The 23,627-nt window shown below is 37.6% G+C and overlaps 1 protein-coding gene across 4 annotated transcripts in view; it reads left to right on the top strand.

Moving 5' to 3' along the window:
* LOC135481870 (CUB domain-containing protein 2-like) overlaps positions 1–23,627 on the top strand; it is a 179,022-nt gene that overhangs the window by 127,307 nt on the left and 28,088 nt on the right. For all 4 annotated transcript variants that reach the window (XM_064761619.1, XM_064761620.1, XM_064761621.1 and 1 more), the window contains 3 exons: positions 1,438–1,651; positions 2,648–2,901; positions 4,277–4,318. In XM_064761619.1, the coding sequence (XP_064617689.1) occupies positions 1,438–1,651; positions 2,648–2,901; positions 4,277–4,318 (510 nt within the window). The remainder of the gene's footprint in view (positions 1–1,437; positions 1,652–2,647; positions 2,902–4,276; positions 4,319–23,627) is intronic.

The following is a 23,627-nucleotide window of genomic DNA, read 5'->3' as shown; positions in this document are numbered from 1 at the left end:
TGCCTTAATTAATTAGGTAATTCGTTATGAATGTATCTCAGGAGCATTCAATCAAATATACATTGAAAAGGTTAGAAATTGTTATGTTTAGGTTTAATTCAGGTCTTAAAATACACTAACATTTTGAAATCTTGAAGCCTTCTGTCACTGAAAATATCATTAATCCAAGTGTTGTCCTTTAAAAAATATGATATTAAAAACTATAAATATAGTCCTGCAGAATGTAGTCAGGTTACCCTCCTTATTTTCCTTATTCATTGCCTGGTTTCTTTCTGGTAATTACAGTAATTATGGTAATTATCTCCTTCAGTATCGTGGGATATCCTTCAGCCTCAACTGGTTTCCTGAAGCGCTGCTTGGTTTCTTTGAACGCCCAGTTTCATTAATGTGTTCGAGTTTCCTGGTTTCCACTGTGTACTGCATGTACATGTACTTGTGTATGGAGAGTACACAGTGTGTATAGGCCTATCATATAGCACTTGTATATATGACAGCTTACAAATGCTGGATGCAGCGAGGAACTTATCGTGTTTGCTGTTGGCGTATATCACTCTGGTATCAGATATGTTTGGATAAAATCTGTACTTTACATAGTCCCAATCCCGATCTGTCACCAGTGAGCCAACATGTAGGTATTTGGAGATTTCCGCCAGGGTGTCCGCAGTAATGGTTATTTCATATCAACCTTTGAATGTTATATAATGTGACGTCAGTGGCAGGAAATCCATATCCCAGTGTGATTGATAGTTGATCTGTGGGAAATTTCGCAGGTCCAATAATACCAGTGTCTGACCTTTCGCTGGTAGGCTAACGAAGCTGCCTGCAAAGACACATTCTCTCTGAGGGAAGTTTTGTAATACTCACAGCTCTGATGTACCTCTGAATGCAAACTTCCAGTCACTCTGGCATGTCTAATAAAGAAATATAGATCCACTGAACCAAGAAGACTTAATGAATTTAGCTGTCTGAATGTCAGGCCGTTAGAAAAGAATTACCCTACGTCATCTTCACCTCATTGCCTCGGCTTAGAACACTTTTTCCAATTTCAGAGTGTCGGTGAGGGCATTTTTTTTTTTTTTTTTTCGTGAAGCATCCATTTTGACTTTTGATGAAGATTTAACTGCTCCCAATCATACTCTCAGTAACTGGTCATAAATGCCTGTTTTATCAAATCATGTTTTTTTCATTTTGCTTTTGATCCATAAAGGTCTGTACACTTGTCTCAGAATGTTCACTTTGCCTTTTTAAACATTGATGTGTAAGTTTTTTTTTAGAAAAAGTATCCAAATATTTCTTGAATAGATTATTATGAATTGAAAGTATGTGATGAGCTCTGTGTAAATGATTTTTATCAAAGGTTATTATAAAAAATAGTAATCTATCAGTTCACAGATATTAATGATTTTGACTTGTTTTCCTTTATTTTTCTCCTTTCAGAACAATTTATGACAGATTGTATACGAGAATTGGGAACTGCATGCACATACTACTGCCAAAGCAATAATCTTACAAAAACGGGGAAATTTTTCTCTCCAAGATATCCCCAAAATTATTCCCCTGGAACAAGCTGTCAGTACATGTTCCGGGGCCTCCCTGGAGAGAAGATACGTGTTGTTTTCCAAAATATACAGTTATATCATATAGGTGGTAGGTAAGTAATCAAAGCTCAAGTGTTTTTTATTTATGTAAAGTAAGGGAATACTTTCAAAAAGGGTTTTTATTTGCGGCCTAGAGCATCGCTGTTGTGAAACACAACAAAACAGGTCAAGTGTGAGAATTTCTTTCTTTGAGAGGGCATTGCCGAACACAAACCACTGCACTGCTCCAATTTTATACAGAAATTAGGTTCAGTATTAGGTTTACTCTTGGTGCAGTCAGAAGAAAATTCATTTCATCCAATACAGTACCGCACATTTATCTTCACAACATGAATGTAGGTCCTAAAAATCTAACAGTGGAATCTATTAAAACCTATTGTTTTGCACTGATTGTCACAGATCCATTGGACCTGCCATTTAATATCACTGGTAGATGTGGCTCAGTATTGCTTGGAACATCATTGCATCGTTACATCAGTTGACCCACTTTGTGCAGCTAATACCTTAAAGTCCACAAAATTGCACTCCACAATAACCAGACCCATGTTAAATCTATGGGTTCTAGTTCTACTGATCATTTTGCTTGACTCTGATTGATTTGTCCACCTTACATGGCCACTTAAGAACTTTTTTTTCTTAAGAAAGTTTGATTTTTTATCAGAAAAATGTAAGCGTTGGCATCGAAAGCATCATTTTTAGGCAATTATGTGCTTCAAAAAGTGCATTTTTACATACCCATTCATACTTAATTTATTTATTTATTTGATTGGTGTTTTACGCCGTACTCAAGAATATTTCACTTATACGATGGTGACCTTCTCACGTACGGCCGGAGAGAAAGTAAGCACGAGCTGGACTTGAACTCACAGTGGTTGCATTGGAGGCTCCTGGGTCTTTATGCTGCGCTAGCATGCTAACCAATTGAGCCACGGAGGCCCCCATTCATACATAAGTGTTTTTACTTACCTACCTTTAGGTGAAATATAGTGAAGACTTGTTTTCATGTATAGAGGTACCTAGGTACATGAATCTTCAATTTCTACTTTCAGTTGTGAAAATTCTCCAGATGTTATCGTTGTTCATGATGGAGTAGACAAAGCTGGACCTGTCAAGGGACGTTACTGTGATGTGCGAAACCAAGTGGAAATCATTTCTTCCTCACAATTTCTATATATAGACTTTTATACAGATGAACATAACCAGAGACAGGGCTTCGCAGCCACATATGAATTCTGTTCTAATTGTTATAATCCCATGAATCCGCCCCATAATCCTTCAACGGATTGGTCCTACATAACCACAGGTGAGTTCAAGGTCAATAGAGGAGTTTCGAGTTCAAATTTTTTTTTTGTTGAAGGTAAATGTAATCTTTCTTTAACATGTGATTTGTAAAATATGTAAGGCAACTTTTGTTGATGTTAATTTACCTATCTTCTGTCTCACCCTGTTCCAGATGCACAAATGACACCTCTTTCCTTCAGGAACTTCTCAAGTGCGCAATGCTAATTTTTCTCTGTCATTCATCAAATCCGAATTACTTTTCATGAAAATTTATTCAGACCCACATGGTAAGTGAGATCAAAAATAGTTACCTAACATTTTTGACAGGTCACATGATAAAGTTGGACTTTTTCTACCTTCATGGATTAAAGAGTTTGAACTCAAAACTCCCCTATTGATAAGTCGTTTCTGCTGATATTTTTGCAACACCGTGTAGTTGAAGGTCACATGATCGCCATAGCATGGTGAAACCAAAATGATGAAGCTTTGGGGGAAAATGCAAATGTTTGCCACTCTGTCTGCGATCAACAAGCCCTGGCTGCTCATAAAAACATCTCGTAAGCTCTACAGAAACACTCAGACTATCTGGAAAGCTGAAAATTATACAGATCCAACAAATACACTATCACTGACAACTATTCAAATGCAGGCATTTCCATATGCTATAACTTCAAGGAGACAATGTTACTCGGGGGATCACATGGTCTGCAGCTTCAGGCCACGTTGCAGAATTTCAGCAATTTAGTTCCATCGCCCACTTTAATAGGGCATGTAATTGTTATGTGGTTGTCAGATTACATTCTTGTGCTTGAGATACTCTTTTCAAACTTCTGATAGATGAAACATCTAGAGTAGCTTTTATTGAAAAGTTTGAGCTCTTTGACCAAAACAAAAACTTTTCATGTAGTTCCCAAGCACTGATTGTGTACAAAGGGACATTACTTTGTAGTCATTTTATATGATAGCAGGGGAGATAGCTTTAGTGGATAGGTATTTTTCATCGTAACATTATTTCTATATAGGCTATACCAGTCAACTGAAATTTAAAAGATTATAATTTTATTTTCATTTTTCTTGAAATGCAATATGAAAAGGGTGTAGACATCAAAAAGTCGTGAATGGCAAGAGCTCCTGCTGGCAGACTTCAAATGCTGATCAGGGGGGACTACTCTTGCTCATATTTTCAGGCTGCCATCAAGCTAACAGGCTGTGAAATTATTATTATTATGATTTTATTTTTGAAGGTTAGGGTATTGTGTATATTAACTGAGTATGTATTTTAATTATTCACAACTGAATGAACCATTATATTATTATTATAGTGAATTGTAAATGAACATTTGCTTCTTCGCGACTGGTTATGTACAACATTATGTGACTTTTTGCTTGTATTTCAGCTGCTCCACATTCTATAGTGACCTCACCTGAGCAGAAAGGACGTAAGTACTTCTTATTTACACATTTTAGCTTTTTTTCCATCTGACATTTTCCCCAAAGGTACAAGCTTTAAACTTTTTACACTATTGTGGCATTGTATATAAATAATGCATTTGCAACATTGTATCGTTGAATCGATCAGTTTTGACATTTGTTTTTACAATGTATCGTTGAATCGATCAGTGTTGACATTTGTTTTTACAATGTATCGTTGAATCGATCAGTTTTGACATTTGTTTTTACAATGTATCATTGAATCGATCAGTTTGACATTTGTTTTTACAATGTATCGTTGAATCGATCAGTGTTGACATTTGTTTTTACAATGTATCGTTGAATCGATCAGTGTTGACATTTGTTTCTATGTAAATTTGAACATTAGACATTCATCCTGGTTTGGGATATATTTTATTTTTGTACATATGATGCTCCCATGGAGGTGTAAATGGCAAGATCTTAAGCTTGTGTTGAATAATAGGTTGTGATAAAAGGTTTTGAGTATGGTGTTGATCAGGTAAAGATCATATCAATCTGATCAAACTCTCTTGACACCTACAGGTACAACGGTGTTCCATTGGGAATTATTTTTTCAGTTTAGCTATATGTGCTGGTATAAAACTGTGTAATGTGGATTCAGTTGCACATTAGAGACACAGTTTACAAAGCAGCTGTAATTTGTGCGTATGCTACTTTGGTAAATGCAGGATTGTCACAGCTTTATGAAATGGGGCCCAGACTGATGAATCAGCCAGAATTAGAATTCCTTTGGTTGCCTGTAGGAACTGTGAAGAGCTCTGTGATATTGCTTCCTGTGAGTGTGGTTTTCTCCCCTAGTTGAGGCCCTTGTCAAGATGATTTGCCCAGCTATTTCATAAGACGACCTGGAAGATAGAAACCATGTGATCTCCTTAGACAGACAGCATGGGTGAAGAAAATTGTCCTGCCCACGTTATAGCATAGGAAAATACCTATTTTTGTATCACTGTCAGTGAAAGTGTATTTATTGGATTTGTATAATTCTCAGATTTCTAGATAGTCAGATTATTTCTGTAGAGCTTTTGTAAAACCAGTTCTTACAGGTCGCTGGCGAAGTAACAGAAATGGGCCTTTTTTCCTGTGCTTCAACATGGAGCAGCGGTTTTTGTTTTAGACTTGCTAGGCTGATCAAGTAATCTCGAACTTTCAGCCAGTCCAATAGAATCTGATCAACTACACCTCTCTTGTGTCAGTTATATATTTATTTATTTGATTGGTGTTTTACGCAGTAGTCACAAATATTTTACTTATATGACAGCGGCCAGTATTATGGTAAGAGGAAACCGAGCACAGTCCGTGGGAAACCCACGACTATGTGGATTTGGGGACAGATATTATGTGTAGGCATTTTGTTGTACATTTCTTTTTGTAGCTATGATTGACTACTGTCATTTACATCCTAAATTATGTCGGTTGGTTCAAGAACTAGTCTTGCAAAACCTGATTCTGTTTTCAAGTTGGGTTACCATGTGTCCTGGAGCAGAGAGTCTAGTAGCTGCTCAGTACAAATGTACAATGGGGCATTAACACACTCACTGATTTTAAATCCACCCTCTCATGACATTGGGACCATGTGTTGGTGTTCATGTGAAAGAGAGCTAAAATATAAAATCAGGTTCAACATACAGACATCTGAAAAACATGCTTGAAAATGCTTTAATTTATTTTTCCAGGTTTTTAGGAGTGTTAAAAGGCATTCAGATATTTGAATACTGTGATGGGCTTTATGAACCATAATGGCGGTGTCTAGGAACTCTGATGTCGCATCACCTTTTTTTCATGATGTTCACCAGAAGGAAGGAATTTTTGGAAACATTATCTCAGTAATCTTTTACCCATTGGTTAAAGAGTTATTCGAACATTCATTGTCATGATTACAGTTAGAAAAACTTTCTGTGATCAGTTCCTTGACTCTGATAGTATGATGCATAAAGCCCACTTTAGAATTCAATTTTCTGAATGCCTCCAACTCTTTTCACAAAGATCTAAAAAAATAATGAAAGTATATTTATGCATAGTTTTAAATGGTGTCATTGTTGACGCCTACTTCAATTTTTAAAGGTGTTTTCCTTATTAGTATTATGAGTTTTTGTGATTTACCAATTTCTCAGGAACTGTCATATTGCAGATCGTTGAAAAATGAACCAGTTCCCATAATGCCGACGGCTGTTAAGTGCATGAAACGCTATGCAATGAAATAAATCAATAAGTAAATTGTTCTGTCATGCAATGTTGTATTACTCCAAGAGGTAAAATTATGGCAATGTTACCAAGTTCAAATTCTATCATTTATATGCATGTAGGCTCTTTAAATTCTGTGGTATTTAAAATACACTCCCACGTAGTTAGAACACCCACACAATCAGTACAGCCACACTTTCTGAAAATAAGAGAATATGAAATTGTGTATGCTCTGGCTTCTATATTCTCTGCCCCCGCCACCCACATTTTCCTACTTTTTTCTGACTTACTTCTTCATGAGCAATCCATGGAACATGTATGAAATACAATAAAGATAAATGCTGAGGTCTATAATAAAGAAAGCTAGACTTATTGGGAAGAAGGCCTCAGGTGAGCTTTGCACCTTTCTCATTAGTCTGATGACAAAAGTGGTGGCCTGCCACCTGTCCTATAATATAAGCTATCTATTTCCTTTGCCATAAATAGAATGAATGATTATGGCTTAACACCACATTGGTAGTATTGCAGTCATGTTGCTGTAAGGCGTAAATAGAAGTGAGACAGTCATGAGTATGTACTTCGTTTGTCATGACGACGATTTTTGAAGACAAAGGACTTATACTAGTTAACCTAATTTGCATATGCGGTTGGCCATTACTGATGCTTGGATTTTTTGAGTGTGCCACTGATAATAAAAAAAAAGATTAAATCATCAGCTGTACGAGGGCGAAAATCCCCTCCTTGTCACATGTCAAACGTGATATTTAACAAAAGGTTACCGTACAACATGTCATGCTTTTCGGTAGCAAATACTTGCAGTCCAAAAAATGAAATGGACTGTTAAACTGGACACATACTCTGAGCTCCAAAAATAAACTAGCAATTAATGTTGTTCTGCTGATCCACTCCCACAAGCAAATTCTTTACAGATATATATATTTGAGTCTTAAAGTGCAGATATTTAATCCAAATTTACACCAGTTAACAAGAAAGAAAATGATTGTCAAAAATTGCCTCAGGTTTATTGAATGCAATCTATGAAAAGATTTGGATGTGACCTCAAGTCTAGAAAGCTGTATATATCAAGTAAACATGCAAACATTTCATTCAGTTTAGTGAAGGAGAAGAGGGGGCAATATCCCAATGATGTATTATATAGGTATTAATGAAGTGGGAGTAAACCCATGTCATTAGATCAAAACGTCCGTGTCTTGCTGTCATATCTGTGTAACGTGTGTCCAGGGAAGATATGTATATAGCCTTTGGGAGTGAGAAGAGACCCTCTAATACACATGTCTGCAATTCAATTTATCGTGAAGTAAGGCGATATATTAACATTATACCGAGAACAAAGATTTCCCAATAGGTGAGAATATATAAAATAACACGTTATCACCTCCCACTGACATCTCCAAATTCACTTTTCATTTGCCCTAAAGTAGACCATCCCAGGAGCCGAGGGAAATGGCCAGAGGATTATGGCAAAATCAGCAAGTTTTGGACATCACGGGGAGCAAATTTGCATCTCTCTCTCACTTAGAGAATCAAGTTTTCCATTGATTGATGGCCACCTATCCTTGTCTTCACCCAAAGCTGTGTTGTCTGAAATTGAATAGATTATCATCTGTTGCCAATTCATCACTGGGATTTATCGCCAATCTAAAACCAGATTTAGAAGGCGTCAAATGTTTTGGCGCAAATCAGCAGAAGGTAAATGCTCTAAAAATGTATTAAAGCCCTGGAGGAAGCAGTATTTGAACCGATGGTTCAGTGTAAAGGTGGTGAAATACTCATCACATTTCAGGCACAATACTGTAGAAAAAAGACATGTACACACATATATATATATATCGTTGTCTTGTTCCATTTCTGCCAGGGACATGGTGCTGAGGTGCGTGCAGTTTGCTACTATTTAAGCATTTACATGAATAGTTATAATAAGTCCCTAACCGGGGTGAGTTGACAAGAGGCTGTATTTTACAGGTTGCGTGTGACCATTTGCCAGTTGTCACACTGTCGTTGCTGCTCTGGCTTTGCTCTCTCTGTTGTTCATCTTTAATTATGTTAATGTGCTGTTTTGAGCGCAGCTTTCTTAAAATCAGGAATGTTGTCAAGTATCTAGCATGGAGCTGTGGTATTCTCCATCCATTTACCTGACAGCTGGTCTATAAGTGAACAGTTTCTGAGCAATGCTTTAAACAGTGATTAAATAACTAAATTCTTAAAAGAAAAGTTCAAACGAGGTATGATTTTCAACTACAATGTCTCCTTTAATATAAGTGCAGTGCATGTATATGTATGTGAAGTACATGCCTTTAAGTGTCTTTGGGTTAGACGCTTTGCTCAGAAATTAAATGATACTATAAGTGGACAAAAAGCTGTGTGATTCTGTAAATGTGTAACATTTTGTTTTTGTTTCTTTCATATTTGTTCTTGTGCATGCCATCTTCCTGTATGATCTGTAGGATTACCAGAGTAGTTCTGAGCTTTACAGGTTGACAAATTATTAAAGTGGTTTGACTGTTGTTCACAGTAGCTTTACTGAAATGGCAATAGGATGGTCACAGTGACAATGGCCAATTCTTCTGTTAGCAAAATTGTTTAATTATGTGTAGCTTCACCTGGAACTCATAATTGAGCATGTGAGATAATTGCATTTGCTTAAAGTGGTGAAAGTGGATTAATTTATTAAAGATAAGATCTTGTAGAAATTACCATAGAAAGGATCTTGTAAAAATTCCTGAAAAATTACTGACCTTGCCAATACTTTGAACGCAATTTGCCCAAAATCAATCTGGGATTATCTTGGTGTGGTAAAACAAAATAATTGAAATTTTGATTATATGATATAATGTAAAGTGGATATACTTTCACACTTTTGTTTAGAGAAGTAAATATGGGATATAGACATATTTTTTATTTGAACACTTTTATTATTATTTGAAATCTCAATTTGACTTAAGGAGAAAAAAAAGAAACAACTTAAACTTTCGTGACAGTTGTATTAAAAAAGTCATGGTAAAAAGGTCTTCTCAATTTGTGTTGAAATCTTCTCCAAATTAGGTGAATTGGATCTCTATAAAAAAATGACTTCAGCAAATAATCAAATTTTCTCCTCAGGAGAATTAAACATGAGAAAAGAGTTAACTCTTTTTTGTCAAAGTGACAGAAGTGTTTAGGTTTGTAGATGTAATGAAATAGCTGTTAATTAATTTCCTTACTTCATCTTTGAATCTAATGCACAGTTATTTTAGACATCTCATGATGTGAAGATCTAGCCTGAAAATAGGATTGAAAGATACTTGATTTCTTAGTTCAGCATGTTTATGTTCATTAGATTATTTTTATCATTCTGACATTTATGTTATGTGGACGTCAGACAGATATACTCAATAGAAGTTGAATATTTTGGGCACCCAGTTGGTAAAAAGAAAGGCCTATTATTTTCCACTTTGATATGCCAAACAAGGGTTTATTTCTTCCTACATGTATAAACGTGAGCCAATAATCCGCCAGTAAAAAACCCACGTATGGAAAAATTCATCCATAGTTTGTCTTCATGATGGTGTATGGTGTGGACAGTACCACATCCATACTTTAAATGGCCACAAAGTTCATCATGCTGATTCCCACTCAAGCTATCTGGGCCACAATCTTGAGGTGAGAAATGGGTCAAATGCAATGCGTTGGGTGACAGGCAGACATGGCTAAGGCAGTTGAGGAGGTGTTCTGAGTGTTAATTCACTCGACATGTCTTATTTGACCCAGTGGTGGTGAACTTTGAATTTTCTTCAAGAGATGACAAGCTCCTGTATGTGTGACAGGATTAGTTATAATATGTTCTGCTGTGTGAAGTGGATTCTTGGAATTTTGAATTTTCCATAGTCCATTCAAATTTTGTTCCAGTCATTTAGCCTATTATTTGTAGCTGCCAAATATAAGATATTTCTCCAAAATCTGCTGTCACAACTCCTAAAAGCTATATAACACTATTGGTAGTCTCCGTATGGATGATTCTGAAATGTATCCGGTATAATATCTTTTAACTGAATAAATGGCAGTAAAATCTGACATTATGTAGAGTAAACATTAGGGTTTCAAATTTCATGGTTACAGACTTTGCAGATCTTAACTTTACTTTAGTAATTCTTAGGGCTGGTTATCATGAAGATAACTTCTGGTTAAGTGTTTAGGATATAGACCTTGAACTGATTTGTCCCATATTTCAGCTCATTGGGGATGAAATTATACTACTTTAAACAGGACTGGACTAAAAGGTTTTGTGCAGACAACTAGCACATTAAAGGTTGCTTGGTCTGAGATATCTCTGAGCAGATATATGTTATAAATATATCTTATTAATGCCATTCTGGTCAGCATTTTGTCTTGACTCAGACTCTGGTCGCCCACCAGCACTCGTCATCAAGGATATGTCATCTGCCATGTTTCATGAAGAGCAGACGTCCCAGACCCTCCTTTTAAATGCTTGCGTGTGACAAGCAGCATAGAAACCCTTCAAGACGGCAGCAGGACTCCAGTAGTCAAACCAGCCATGATAGCAAAACCGTCTTTCAATTTGCATTGGCATTAGGTACGAACGATAATTCATTTGTCCATTAGACTCTGGACATCTACTTTCGGTCGGCCAACACACACACGGCAACCCATTAACCCCGAGACCAGTAAAACACCCTAATTCCGCTCATCATGCTGGCACCATCATGCGCAGACAGCAAGCAGATTGCCCAAATTACACCCAATTGTTTGCTTGTTGGTACATGTACAATTACAAGCTGGCATTTCGGCAGATGGTTGCAGTGATACGGTAGACTCTTATGGCCAGGGACATATAATTGCTTGCATTGGTATTCTGTCAGACAATCTTCTCTGCAAGCATTAACTGTAGCAATGAAAAATCAGACTTGAATAGTTCAGTGAGTATGCATATAAAGAACTCTTAATGATGGAAGCCAGAAATGGCTAACATATTGTCTTGCAGGTTTCACTCACATTGCTCCAATTCTGCAAACATTTTGTGGTATGAGCTGGTTCTCTTAGTAGGGCTCGAAATTAACACTGATCCACAATACCAAGGCCAGTGGATTTTTGGTCGGGCTAGTAGGACTGACCTGTGATCTACCAGCAATAATTCAGTTACCTTTGACTACTTACATAATTATAAACAAAACACCTTCATATACCGCTATTATTAGATGCTATACTATTAAATGAAAATAAACTGTAGAACAGTTTGATCATTTTTCATTTTATTTAACAGAAGGACCAGCTAATATCGAGAAGGACACGTAGATGACACTTTTGAACTCCTGCTAAGGGTGTTGAAAGACTATTGTCTGTCTTTCCAGAAAGCTTTTTAAAGGGTTAAAAAAGGCTGTGACTGGTTTAAGCAGAGATGTGCCTGTCTTCAAAGGTTAGTGCAGTGCTGCATTCAGTGTCTCACTGACTTGTAATTTAATTTGCCTGGTTGCAAGATTGATGTTCCTGCTTTTCACAGCCTGCTCCTGACTAATGTTTACATGAATTCCAGCAATCCGTCTGAAGTGAAAAACATCACCATCTAGGATTTGGTTGATTTGTCAAATGCTAACCACCCATTTCAGGATCAGTGATGTAGATCAAGGTCACATTTTCCAAAGGCCTTTATAGTGTCTGTTACTGATTGTACAGAGTTTACTTCAACTGCTTTCAACAAAAAACAGAAAAAAAAACCACTGATAAGTTGACTTCTTGGTTTTTTTGGGAATACATGTGTACTGTTTACCTTAAATGACCTAAAATGTTGCCCACAGAAGTTCATTTTCAGAGGCAAATAAATGTCACACAATATTATTTTCGGTGCTGACACTTACAATTTTCTGGTAGAATATCATTCCATGTTCCAAGCAAACTCTCAGAATGAGGAAAAATGGGCAAGTTAGTCATGGACGAAATTTATGTACTCCTATAAACATATGCGTATTGTGTTGTTCATCGTCAGTAAGCCGGAAATTCAAAATTTGACTGTTCGACTGGCCAGAAGAAAAATTATATTAGGTCATGATATACATACCCAAATAATTGATGGATATGTTGGATAAAAAGCACCAATGTGCCAACTGATCCATCGTGCTGTACGAAGGACATTTAGAAAAGTCAATCTCATAACAAATTGTGGATTTAATACCTTGCTTAACTTTTTGCTTTTAGATTTGACATGAACATTTATCCTTTTCTTTCATCTTTTGCCCTATGACCAGTATTGTTACAGTCTGGCTATTGTCACAACCATCCCAAATGAACTTTGGTGTTAATACTATATGAAATTCTGTCAGTGAAGGGATTATTAGTCAGTCTGGGTTTTTACCATTATAATCGTGTATATCCCTTTTGCAACCATGGACTTTTGGCCTTTGAGCCACTTGGCATTTGGAAAGCAGCTTACTCCTCACAGCAGATCAAACAAGTTAGAAAATATTATCACTGTCTTGAATCTATTTCGCACATTTCCAGGCATTCCTCCAGGGAAGGTTTCATATCAGGCAGTTTTGAATGCGCAAAAGCAATGCGTTGAATTCGTGGGTTTTGAATTCTTCAGTGCCAGATAAAGGTCAATTATTGGACAAACACAGTTCATTGTTTACAAATATCGAATGTGACAGTTTTAACACACAGAGCATTGCTCTTGGAAGTAAATCAGACAGTTTTGAAGACTGACACGCTTTCAGATGGACAGCTTCAATTTCATGGTTTACAAGAGGTGCTTTGGGATCAAGGAGGGCTGCAGAGCACATGGGTTCCTTGTTACTTGGGAGTTTTCTCCTTGGCTGGACACAGATCTGACAGTTTTGGCAGTGGTGGAGGAAAGTGTTATGGATTACTGTCAGATGCTGCGCACTGATGCACTCAGTTAATGGTCCCTCCATAGTCCTGTGTAAGTCCCGCCAAGGTGGACGCTTTTCTTGCCCGGCGAGTCGCTGGCCTCTGGAGATACGACACTTGCTCAGTGAAACAATTCAGCTTAGAGTTGTGTTCTGACAGATCCGTCCCTTATTTGGCCAATAACTCACATTTCTGCTCAGATATTGGTACTTCTCCGCCACGCACAAGTCGTAATGGAAACTGTAATGGAGCCTGAATACTTGCTGGCTTTCACTCAGTTAACTGAACTCAGCCGTCCATCCGCTGACCTCCAGGCCTTCTCAGCACTCCTTACGCATTTCTTCTCTCCCCTCTTCTCTATATAATGGGTAATTGTATACCTGCTCCACAAATCCCACTGCCTTCAGTGATGGTCTGACGGAACATTAACAATAGCTTTATTATGCCGCATTGCCTTCAATACTTTGGAACATTCTCAGCAAGTAATGACTCAGAATTGAAACCAGTTTTTTTTTTTTTGAGGATTTGTCAGGCTTGCCATTTCTAGTTACGTATGATTGTAACTTGCAGCATATGGCCCTAACATAATGACTATGTGCTTCACACCCTGACATTTCTCACAAATAATTGGCTCTCAGATTTAGCTGCCATTTGCCTGTGGCGTGTGCTAGATTTATGTAGGTGAAAATCGTGATAACAACAAAAAAAAAAAAAAACAGAAGAAAAAGAATGCAGTTTATCTTGAACTTTCATTGTGACTTGACATGCAATATCCAGCTATTCATCTTGTCATTGGTCATTACTCTTTGTCTTTGATTTAATTCTTTAAAACCAGAAAATTGTCTTATCTAGGTCACCTCAAGATAGTTTCCAAAATGAATTGTTTTGGGTACATGTACAGCTTTTGTCTTGATCTCATTCTTTTTTTAGCTATGATACAAGACACTTCAACAGGTAGAGTAAAACCAAAGCAGTGAACTGTGATAGTGGGCAAATTGCTACACGTATAAACCAATGAAATACAGCCACTTGTTCATTCACACCATTAATGATTTAAGAGTGACAGGTTTTCATCATCCAGTTTAAGCAAGTAATTGAACCAGTGTTGATTTTGTTAGTAAAACAGTTTTATGTACATAAATATGTATATATGAATCAGATGGATATAATTTTTAAAATTCTTCCTTCAGGTGCTATTAGTCTCAAAACTCAAAGTGCCAAAATGGTGAGCACATGTGTTAGTCACATGTGTAAAAGTTTGTCAGTAACTTGCCAAACGACAGTGTCTTATACCAGGCTCTCAAGCTTCCTCCATCCTTAAAAATGACCAACAGTCACAGATGTTAAAAATGGTGATAAACAACAATCAGTTAAAATAAACAAATTCTAGAACCTCAAAAAAGTTTTAATGTTTTTGACATTCAAACTTACCAGTACCTTGCATCCTGTATAAGACGTGTACTTTTAAGAATTAAAATTAGTTTGAACTTGTGAGGTAATTGAACAATTCATTGGTGATTTAATGTCAAAGGTTAAAAGTAGAATTGTTTTCCATTAATGATATAACAGTAATATACCGCGAGCACAGTTGGAAACTTTGTAGCCAAGATGAGAAGAACTTGTTATGATCTAAATGAAAGTAGTTGGTTATTGGGAGAAGACTGAAGAGAGACCAGAAACTCATTGAACTTTCTTGCAATCCACTTTGCCAACATATTGCTGTGGGCAGAAGAAAATGAGGTAAAATGTGTCTGTATTAAAGATTAATAGACGTATGTAATGGAGCAAATCATCTCCCATCTTAACCACAGATTTCTCATTTGTTGCTGGGTTGGGAATTGGACCAGGCTTAGTGTGTGAGGAAATGGTTTTTAGGGTCTGGTTATTTCGGTAATGTTTCGGTCATGCCCCATAGTCCTGGCTCTAGACGATCTGACCAGTGTCCACCATTGCTGTCTGCGCCCTGTTATTTCCAGCAGACTTAATCAACACAATCGGCCACAGTTTTCACACGACAGTGAGTTGTTTATAATGATAACATAGCTCGTAGACGCTTGATCAGTCAGCGTTATGTTTGCCTCGAAACATGTCCTCCGGATTGGACCAGACTTAACTTAACAAAGCTTGTTACAAGTGCCAAGCATGGCTTTAATAGAAGAGCACTGAGGGTAAATGGATCCCAGGACTCCCTGTTAATGACATGTGACTCCCCCAATCTCTAATGAGAAGTATCTATCAAGGGGAAGAATGCTCGGTCATAACTCGGACCGATCCATGTCTGGACGAATAGAGCTCTCGGCCATGTCCAAGAGAATTTGGAGTTGGACACTTCAGCCATGTTCTTTTATAATGACCAGTCAGTACTATGCAGCCCAGGAACAAGATCTCAGTAATGGCTATACAGGACAGCTTTTACGTCTACCAATATCATACGCAGTACAGACCACTTGAGACTTACGTCCATTGTGATCAATTAGCCGTTCCTTGGTTGAATTCCAAGAATAATACCTGTTGGTGAGAGACGGTCGACGTATGTAGGAGAGTCTAGCAAAATAAATTGTCTAAGATGATGGGATCGCTTGTAAGAGACTGACCAGTATGACCATTGTGGTGGGGAGTGAGTAGCGCTAGATTACTGTGGGGAATTGGAAATAACATGCATGTATGTATATGCTTGTTGATAGTGGTTATGTTTACTAAAAGTTACTGTTCTGTAGTCATGAGGCTAACTTTTATCAAAATTATGACATGTTGAAGTCTAGTGATGTCTGAAGACTTGAGTCTGTTTTGTAAAATGTAATAATGTATGGCGAGTTTTCAGAGGTGACAAGGGGCTAATCAGTATTCTTGCTAAACACATGTACTTATGAAATGACTAAGAAACTTGAAACAGTAGTTTACATATGTCTCCTCTCCATCCTCTTAAGCATGTCCATTGTTTGTTTCTTATTTAGGCCATGGTTATTATTCAAGAAATGTTTATGATGTCATGGTGGTCAACCACTGCCATTCGCCATGCAGGTACTTAACACAACTTCATGTTGCTGAAAGTAAGCAAACTATGGAATTGATTAAAATCATTTAAATTTACCATACATAAGACAGTGTTGATGCCAACACAATCAAAGTCAACACCAGCAGAAACATAATGCTATTACTACTATAATCTTTAAGGAGTGAAAAATATTATGTTATTTTTTCAAGCTGCTTTACTGATCAAAAAACTTGATTCTAGTATGTATATATATATCTCTCTTGTTTCAAGAGCCATTGGGATTCAAAAAAGAAAAAAAGGCTCCCCTGTTGATTAGATTTTATTACTTTCTTGGGATTATTTCACAGACGATTGGCAATCCATGTTGAGTTAGGTCCGTCTCTGAGCCTACCCTCTAACTTCATTACTTGTCTGACTCCATCATTTTATTATAGTGTTACTTCTCCCTCAAGGGACATCTTCAGCAAATTGGTTTTGCTTCTTAATACTAGCCTCCATAAACTATGGCAGACAGAAGGACCGTGGCTGACACCACAGTGTTCCACCCAACGCACCATTTATGCACGCAGTCAACCTCTGTACCAAGTCCATGACTGTCCAAAAACTTAATGCTAAAGACCCAACACCGTGATAATGTGAAGTTCTCGGCTTTTTGTCGAGTAACATCCCTGTTGTTTGCTAATTTTTGGGCTGCTCAGTTTTGAAAGATTTGCAATCTTGGTGATGGAGCAAGGTGGTGGAATGAATGATTAGGGCAAAAGATGATGAAAACTCTGGGTTTTGCCTGTTTTCAATTTCTCGCCGGGTATTGTGCTGTCGGCTGTATGAAATCTGCATCGAGCGTTCAGCGTCAAACAGATTGATGAATTGTGACAAAAACAGGCTTAGCTTTAATTTGAATTCAGTATCGCGTCAAACTTTGTCATAATCGTTTACCAGAGAGACATGTATGATCGTCAGGATTCCACGCTAATTTTGTTCTCTTTTTTTTATTGCCACTTGGCAGTGGGTTTTCCATCATTTGTCACCTGGGCTTTCTGTGCTATCTGATACTTCAACAAAATGATTTTGACTTGTCCCAAGAGGTATAAGCTATAATGCATATGTTACAGAAGTAAATGAAACACACTGCATATTTCATATTCATTAGATATGCAGAATTGTTAAGCATGAATTTCAGGTGTGTTTCAACCTTTCTATGGTGTCAGTTAATTTGGTACACCAGAGTGTTACTCAATGTGTCTTGCTTAACATGCTGTCCAGTTTTACTAAGCACAAGCCACTTGGTTATCTGAGTTTTTTTTTTTAAAGTATTTTTAATTTCTGAAATTGGGCAAATTTGTTTGAGAAAGCTGTTTTGACTGTTTCAGTAATCACAGTCCTGCATGATCGGGCTAATTTGTTGAGGTAATATGAAATAAATCATTCAAAGCATCAGATTCGAAAACCTCTAAGCTAAAAATGAAGCATGACTTTCACAGGAATTACAGAACATTCCCTGGTGACTGTAGCAAGAGTATAAACTAGCACCCAAAATGCTACCCACTGTTATCAAAGTATTCCACAGTGAATGGTTGCCCTCTTCAGTCCCTTATGTATACCTGGTATCCTTCAAAATGGAAAGCGGCTTTTTTATCCTTCTTTGGTTGATGATGATAAGAGAGAGGCTGTAAAGGAACATACATGATTCAGACCAAAGCAGTAATACTTGGACACATGAAAAATTCATAGTATTGTCCAGCCCAGACGAGGGACGAGGTTTTTATACTAACGACCGTACACCTTACCACTCATCAGGGGGACCGATCGACTCTCTCTTGGAGTTTGTTGTGTTATGTTATAAAGATCCCCAGACATTAATAAATAACCTGTATGAAAACCAAGAAAATGGCCATCCATCATCTCTGTCTGCCCTTGACCAAATTCTTCTCTGATATAGAGCTAACAAAAGACCTGGCTTAATGGTTAAAGATGCAAGTAGGCTGGGTGTATATATGTATATAAACTAAGTCAAATCAGACTGACTGTAATTTTTCTTGTGTTTGCGAAAGGTCATCACTGATTTCAAAATCTGTGGAATATGTTCTTTGCATGCCTGTGAAGTAAAGTTATATTTTCTTGAACCAGTGTATTTGTATTGCACCTGAAAATCAATATAGGCTGGATTTTTCTTTAAACCTAAGAATAAGATTTATAATACAAATAAAGTGTGACACCCAAGAGTTTTCTTTCTGGTAGGTATTTAGGTTTGTTTTGTTTTTTTATCAATTTTTGGGGGTATTTTGTTCTTAGAAACTGATGAAACTGTAAAAGTAAACTTTATTTTCTTTCTCCAACTTGAAATGATACAAATGATGGAATGTGTGTTCTTAATGGGTTACCCATTTAATCTCTCTACCATGAAAAAGTGTCATTCTGATATTTACATCAAACATTTTATGCAGAAGGCATCATGATGGTAATGAAAGTACAAGAAAGATTCAGGAAAATTCCATAAAGTGGCTATAGCAGATAAACATCTTTCTTTAAATGTCGCAAAACCTGATTGTTCTCTTCCATGTGAAGCGACCGGCCCGGATAGCACAGTTGGTAGAACGTCCGCTTCGGGACCGTTAGATCCAGGATCAATCCTTGATCGAGTCACACCAAAGACTTTAAAAGAGGAAGTTGTATCTTCCTCGCTTGGCGTTCAGCATGAAGGGGATAGTGCAACGACTGGTTGACCCGTATCAGTATAATGGCTCGGGTGGGGCGGCTTGCTTGCCTTCGGTAAGTCGTCTCAGTGAAGCAGCACGAAATAAAAGAGCGGTGGAAATCCGTCCTGCAACAAGGAGGCACATTACACGTACACGCACCCTAATGATTCCTTCGTCGTCATATGACTGAAAAATTGTTGAGTATGACGTTAAACCCCAAGCACTCACTCACTCACTCCATGTGAAGCACAAACTATTCGGGTTGTATTAGTGGCTAGGAATCACTATATAGCTCAACAGAGGGGAATTTCTAGATGATATGCGGCATTCTGTTGCAGTTATTACTCTACCAAATATTTGTTACCACAGCAAATAACGTATATATTTATCAAGCCTAGAAATATCAACACAGCCATTTTAACCAGGCAATTACACAGCTATTAAGACTAATTTGTGATAAATTTGTCAAAGATTTTGAGAATAATTCTGAATAACCCCTGACCTTAATCATTAATATCTGGAGAGTAGTTAGCGCTTAGCATTTTAGTTCACAGTGGTTCTGTACATGCTGTTGGAATGGAATGTATGTGCTTCTGTAATTCTCGCGCTATCTGAAGGCTGTATGATAGTGGTATAATGTGTACTGTGGATGTGGCAGCGTTTATTTGTGAACATGTAGAAGATAGTTAAAAGAAAAATTCAATTTGTTTACATAGTGTACGTAGCATGCACATATATCTTTTGTACACACTGAAGTAATAGAGTGTAGAATATGTCATTTTTCTCGTTGCACTTCACTGACAGAGAAGATAATATTGAAATCCATTAAACTGACCAGCCTGTATTGCCCTAGTTATGAACACAGATGATCTTACTACATAGGTTTAGGTCATAACATGTACGTGAAAAATGACAAGTAAAATTTTGTTGAAATATTGAAACATCAAATAAGCAACTACTCATTTTTTTCAAAGTGTCCATGCTTTTGCATTATGCTAAACTTATGGGTGGTTCAACATGTATTTGGTTAAGGTCGTACTGAATAACTATCAAGCATGTTGGACTTTAATACTTATTGTAATCAGAGAGAAGAATATTTGTAAATGACTTGACAAACTTCAAAAAAAAAGCTTTATATAGTGAAAGATATACGTGATATGTACCCACTGCCTTCAACGACTGAAATCAGTGGAGAATGTTCTTCAGTTTTGAAGAAAGTCACTTGACAAATGTGTATATTTTCAAGAATTTTCATGGTTCAGGAGGTCGTGTTTGTGGGCAATTGCTACCACGTTATTCATGCAGGAATAAAAACCTTACACTCTGATCAATCTTTATGACAGAAGACAGTTCCATTTCAAACTCATCACACAATTGCAAAAAAAAAGAAAACAAATGTTTGAGCAAATCATATTTTAGGGGAATATTGTAATCATTTGAAAAGTAGATCTCGAGAAATTACAGAAGATAAATATTGTCAGCTGTGCGACATTTTTTCATTTTTTAATGGGCGGGTATTTTAGCTTAAATGTCAGTGATGACCTGACTCACATTTGTGGCTACATAAATCATGCAGAAAATGTCATCATTATCCAATCTGATCAACTGATTGTTTTATGTGAACCAACTCTGAATAAGTTTATAAAGCGATACAACTAATGCTTCAAACAAAAAAAATAGAAAAATTTGTTCAACATTCAACAACAAAAATTAAGTAACAATTGGGACTAATTTAAACAGTGTGAAGAAATGAAATCCTTCCAGTTTAAATGAGGTGAATCGGTGTCCTGTGCTCAGCATTGCCTCCCGATTCAATGCCATAAACGTCCAGCATCCTGTGTCACTAGGAGATTGAACGTGTATTGCTGCGGATGAGGTCGTTCCATTAAATCCAGTTAATAATAGTAACACATACAAAGATTGAAGTGCCTCGGCCTTACTTTCCATCCTGGTGCTTTAAGGGATGTGACTCCAAAGTGTGCAACGATAAGGGCTTCATCGTGACCAAATGTGGCTATACATAACTTGTTTTTCATTCTAGGCATCATGTGTAGAATTACCTTGGGGTTGCAGAATCTCTCGAATTTATATCTGGTTTCTGGTTTTTATGGCATTTGGGTGAAAACTATACTGAGAGGATTCTTCTGAAGATAAGGGCGATAAAACCAGGTTGAGATTTGCCCAACACTGTTGGACAGTCACTTCGGATTTAAGTAGATTGTAACAGAGTTTATTAGCAGCACGGGTTGTTGCTTTACTACCCATGAACAGTGTCTTCGACTACAATTACGTGAGGGTCATTGTGAAAGATTGCAACGATGGATGATGTCTTTGTCAAGATTACGTTGTACTCTATCCATACAGATTTTAATACCCTATCGAGGTTTCATGCAATTGTGCTTTTTTGTACACGGTTATTTTTAACTGGAGATCATGAGATTTAAGAAATTCAAAGATCCCATTAATGCAGCATTGCTAGCTGATATAAGGTTAGGACGTGAATTTAAACCATAACCAAAAGACACTGTAAATTGATTTCTGTCTTCCAAACACCTTCAGTATCTGGTCATGTGCAACGTAGTTTAATGAAGAGGTATTAATATAGGCGTAGCCTGTTCATCAGTTGGTGTTTGCCTTGAAAACAAATACATTGGTTAAACAAAAGAAATTAGAGTAACACTAAATTGCATAAAACTGTTATTTGGAAGGAACAAGGCACAAGTAACTGCTGTTGCCACCTTTGTGGCATTTGACATGTGTGGTTTTTTCAAGCAGCTCATAACTATCAGTTAGAGAAGTGCAGTGAATGCCACCATGTGCAGGCAGACACAAATTAAGGGTTCTCTGGACACAGTTCAACAACGTTAGCTGTCAATCTCGGACAGCAATTGGACATAGCTATTTAAACAAGCCATTAAAATCGTCGTGTAGCTGTCAAAAATCAATAGCAGTGAAATTGTTCATTTATTTGAGGGCTCCATCAATGTTGGTTCAATTTTGCTGATGGCGATTGGTCAGAGGGAGATGTTTTTATAGGTTGGTACACTCTTATACTCCCAACTGCCACAGACTCAGCCAGTCTGTTGTGCTGTTTAACTCAGAATTGTCAGCTCAAAGTTCCCTTGGGCAGCGAAGTTCTTAAAGCTAACCAAGACTATGAGAGTTAGGCATTGTGAAGTTGGAGTTAAGCTTGGGACGTGGACCATTTAGCAGAATTGCAGGCATATGGCAGCGGTGAAGTGCCCTCTCCTGTACGCCATTATGATCCCACATGATTAACCCTAGGCTCACTTCATCTCCTGTGCAATCGCTTCTGGAAAGGGACTGCATTAAGGATATGGGGGAGACCTGGGTTGAAATTCAATTGAGTACAGCTAACCTGTTTTCAGGAGTGACAGATTTTAATTTGACCATATACTCGCGGCCCAGGTCAGCCGACAGATTTTCTTGAAGGCCTGTCCTCGTGTGATAATTACTCTGCTCCCCTTCTGCCTGGGAAAAACCTATCTTCAGCCACACAAGATTACACCGACAAGGCTCGTGATGGCAAGAAGGCGTAAGATCAATTCACGCAACCTCCAACTGTCCAATGAAAGGACATAGCTGTCCATTACGCTTGGAGCTCCAGCCACTTGACCAAAGAAGTGGGCCAGAAACATTGTCAGTTTTATGCCAGCATTTCTTGGCTTCATCGGCTAGGACTATGTACTTGTATTGACGTTTTTGGAAGAGTCTGCCGGTGAGGGTGTCTGAATTTCAGATGATTTGTCGTTAGTGAAAGATCAGATCAAGATTGATGGTGATATTGTTTTTTTTTTCTTTATCATAGTAGAGTATTATTTCTGGATATGTGACAAGTTGGTGGAACTATGAAGGAAACGTCAAGTAATAATTGTGACATAGATTGGCTTTGTCCTGACTGACTGTGTTAGGGGAAATTGTCATCTGTCAGATTCTGACACCCGCATCCTGGATTTTTATGCCTGACCAAGTTTGTTTGATTGGCTGAATACAGGCCTGGATGGTTTTAATTGGTCCCGTTACAGCAGTAGTCTGTGGCTATTTCATGGAGCTGATTCATGCAACAAGTGGCAGTCTGCTAACTCACTGTTCAGGATGAACACAGGCCAGGCCAGGGGTCGTGGGAAGAAGCTCTAAATCTGCTTCAGTCTTCAGGCTACATCGGAACTTCCAGACCTGGAAAAAAAATATATCTGTGATTGACTAACATTGGAGTACAGTGCATTTTTTCTGCAGGGTTGTTCAGGCTAGGTCCCTGTAGCCTCAGTGTGATTATAATCAGGCTTTGGCAGAAACACTGTCAACAGGCTTGGCTGTATTGAATGAAGTGGCTGACACAGTTAATGTCTTGTGTCTGGTAGCCAGATATCAGAACAATGCCAGAAGCCGGACTAAGGGTTGACAGGATGGCTAAGTGTAACAAACAGCAGCCATGGAGCACAGTTTTGAGGCTTCTCATCCTGTATGTCCTGATGGCGTTGTCACGGGCAAAACTCTACTCAC

The sequence above is a fragment of the Liolophura sinensis genome, chromosome 1, assembly GCF_032854445.1.
Source record: "Liolophura sinensis isolate JHLJ2023 chromosome 1, CUHK_Ljap_v2, whole genome shotgun sequence".
NCBI classification, from domain to species: Eukaryota; Metazoa; Mollusca; class Polyplacophora; order Chitonida; family Chitonidae; genus Liolophura; species Liolophura sinensis.
Note: the sequence above shows the minus strand (reverse complement) of the source record. Positions and strands in the feature narration are given on the sequence as shown.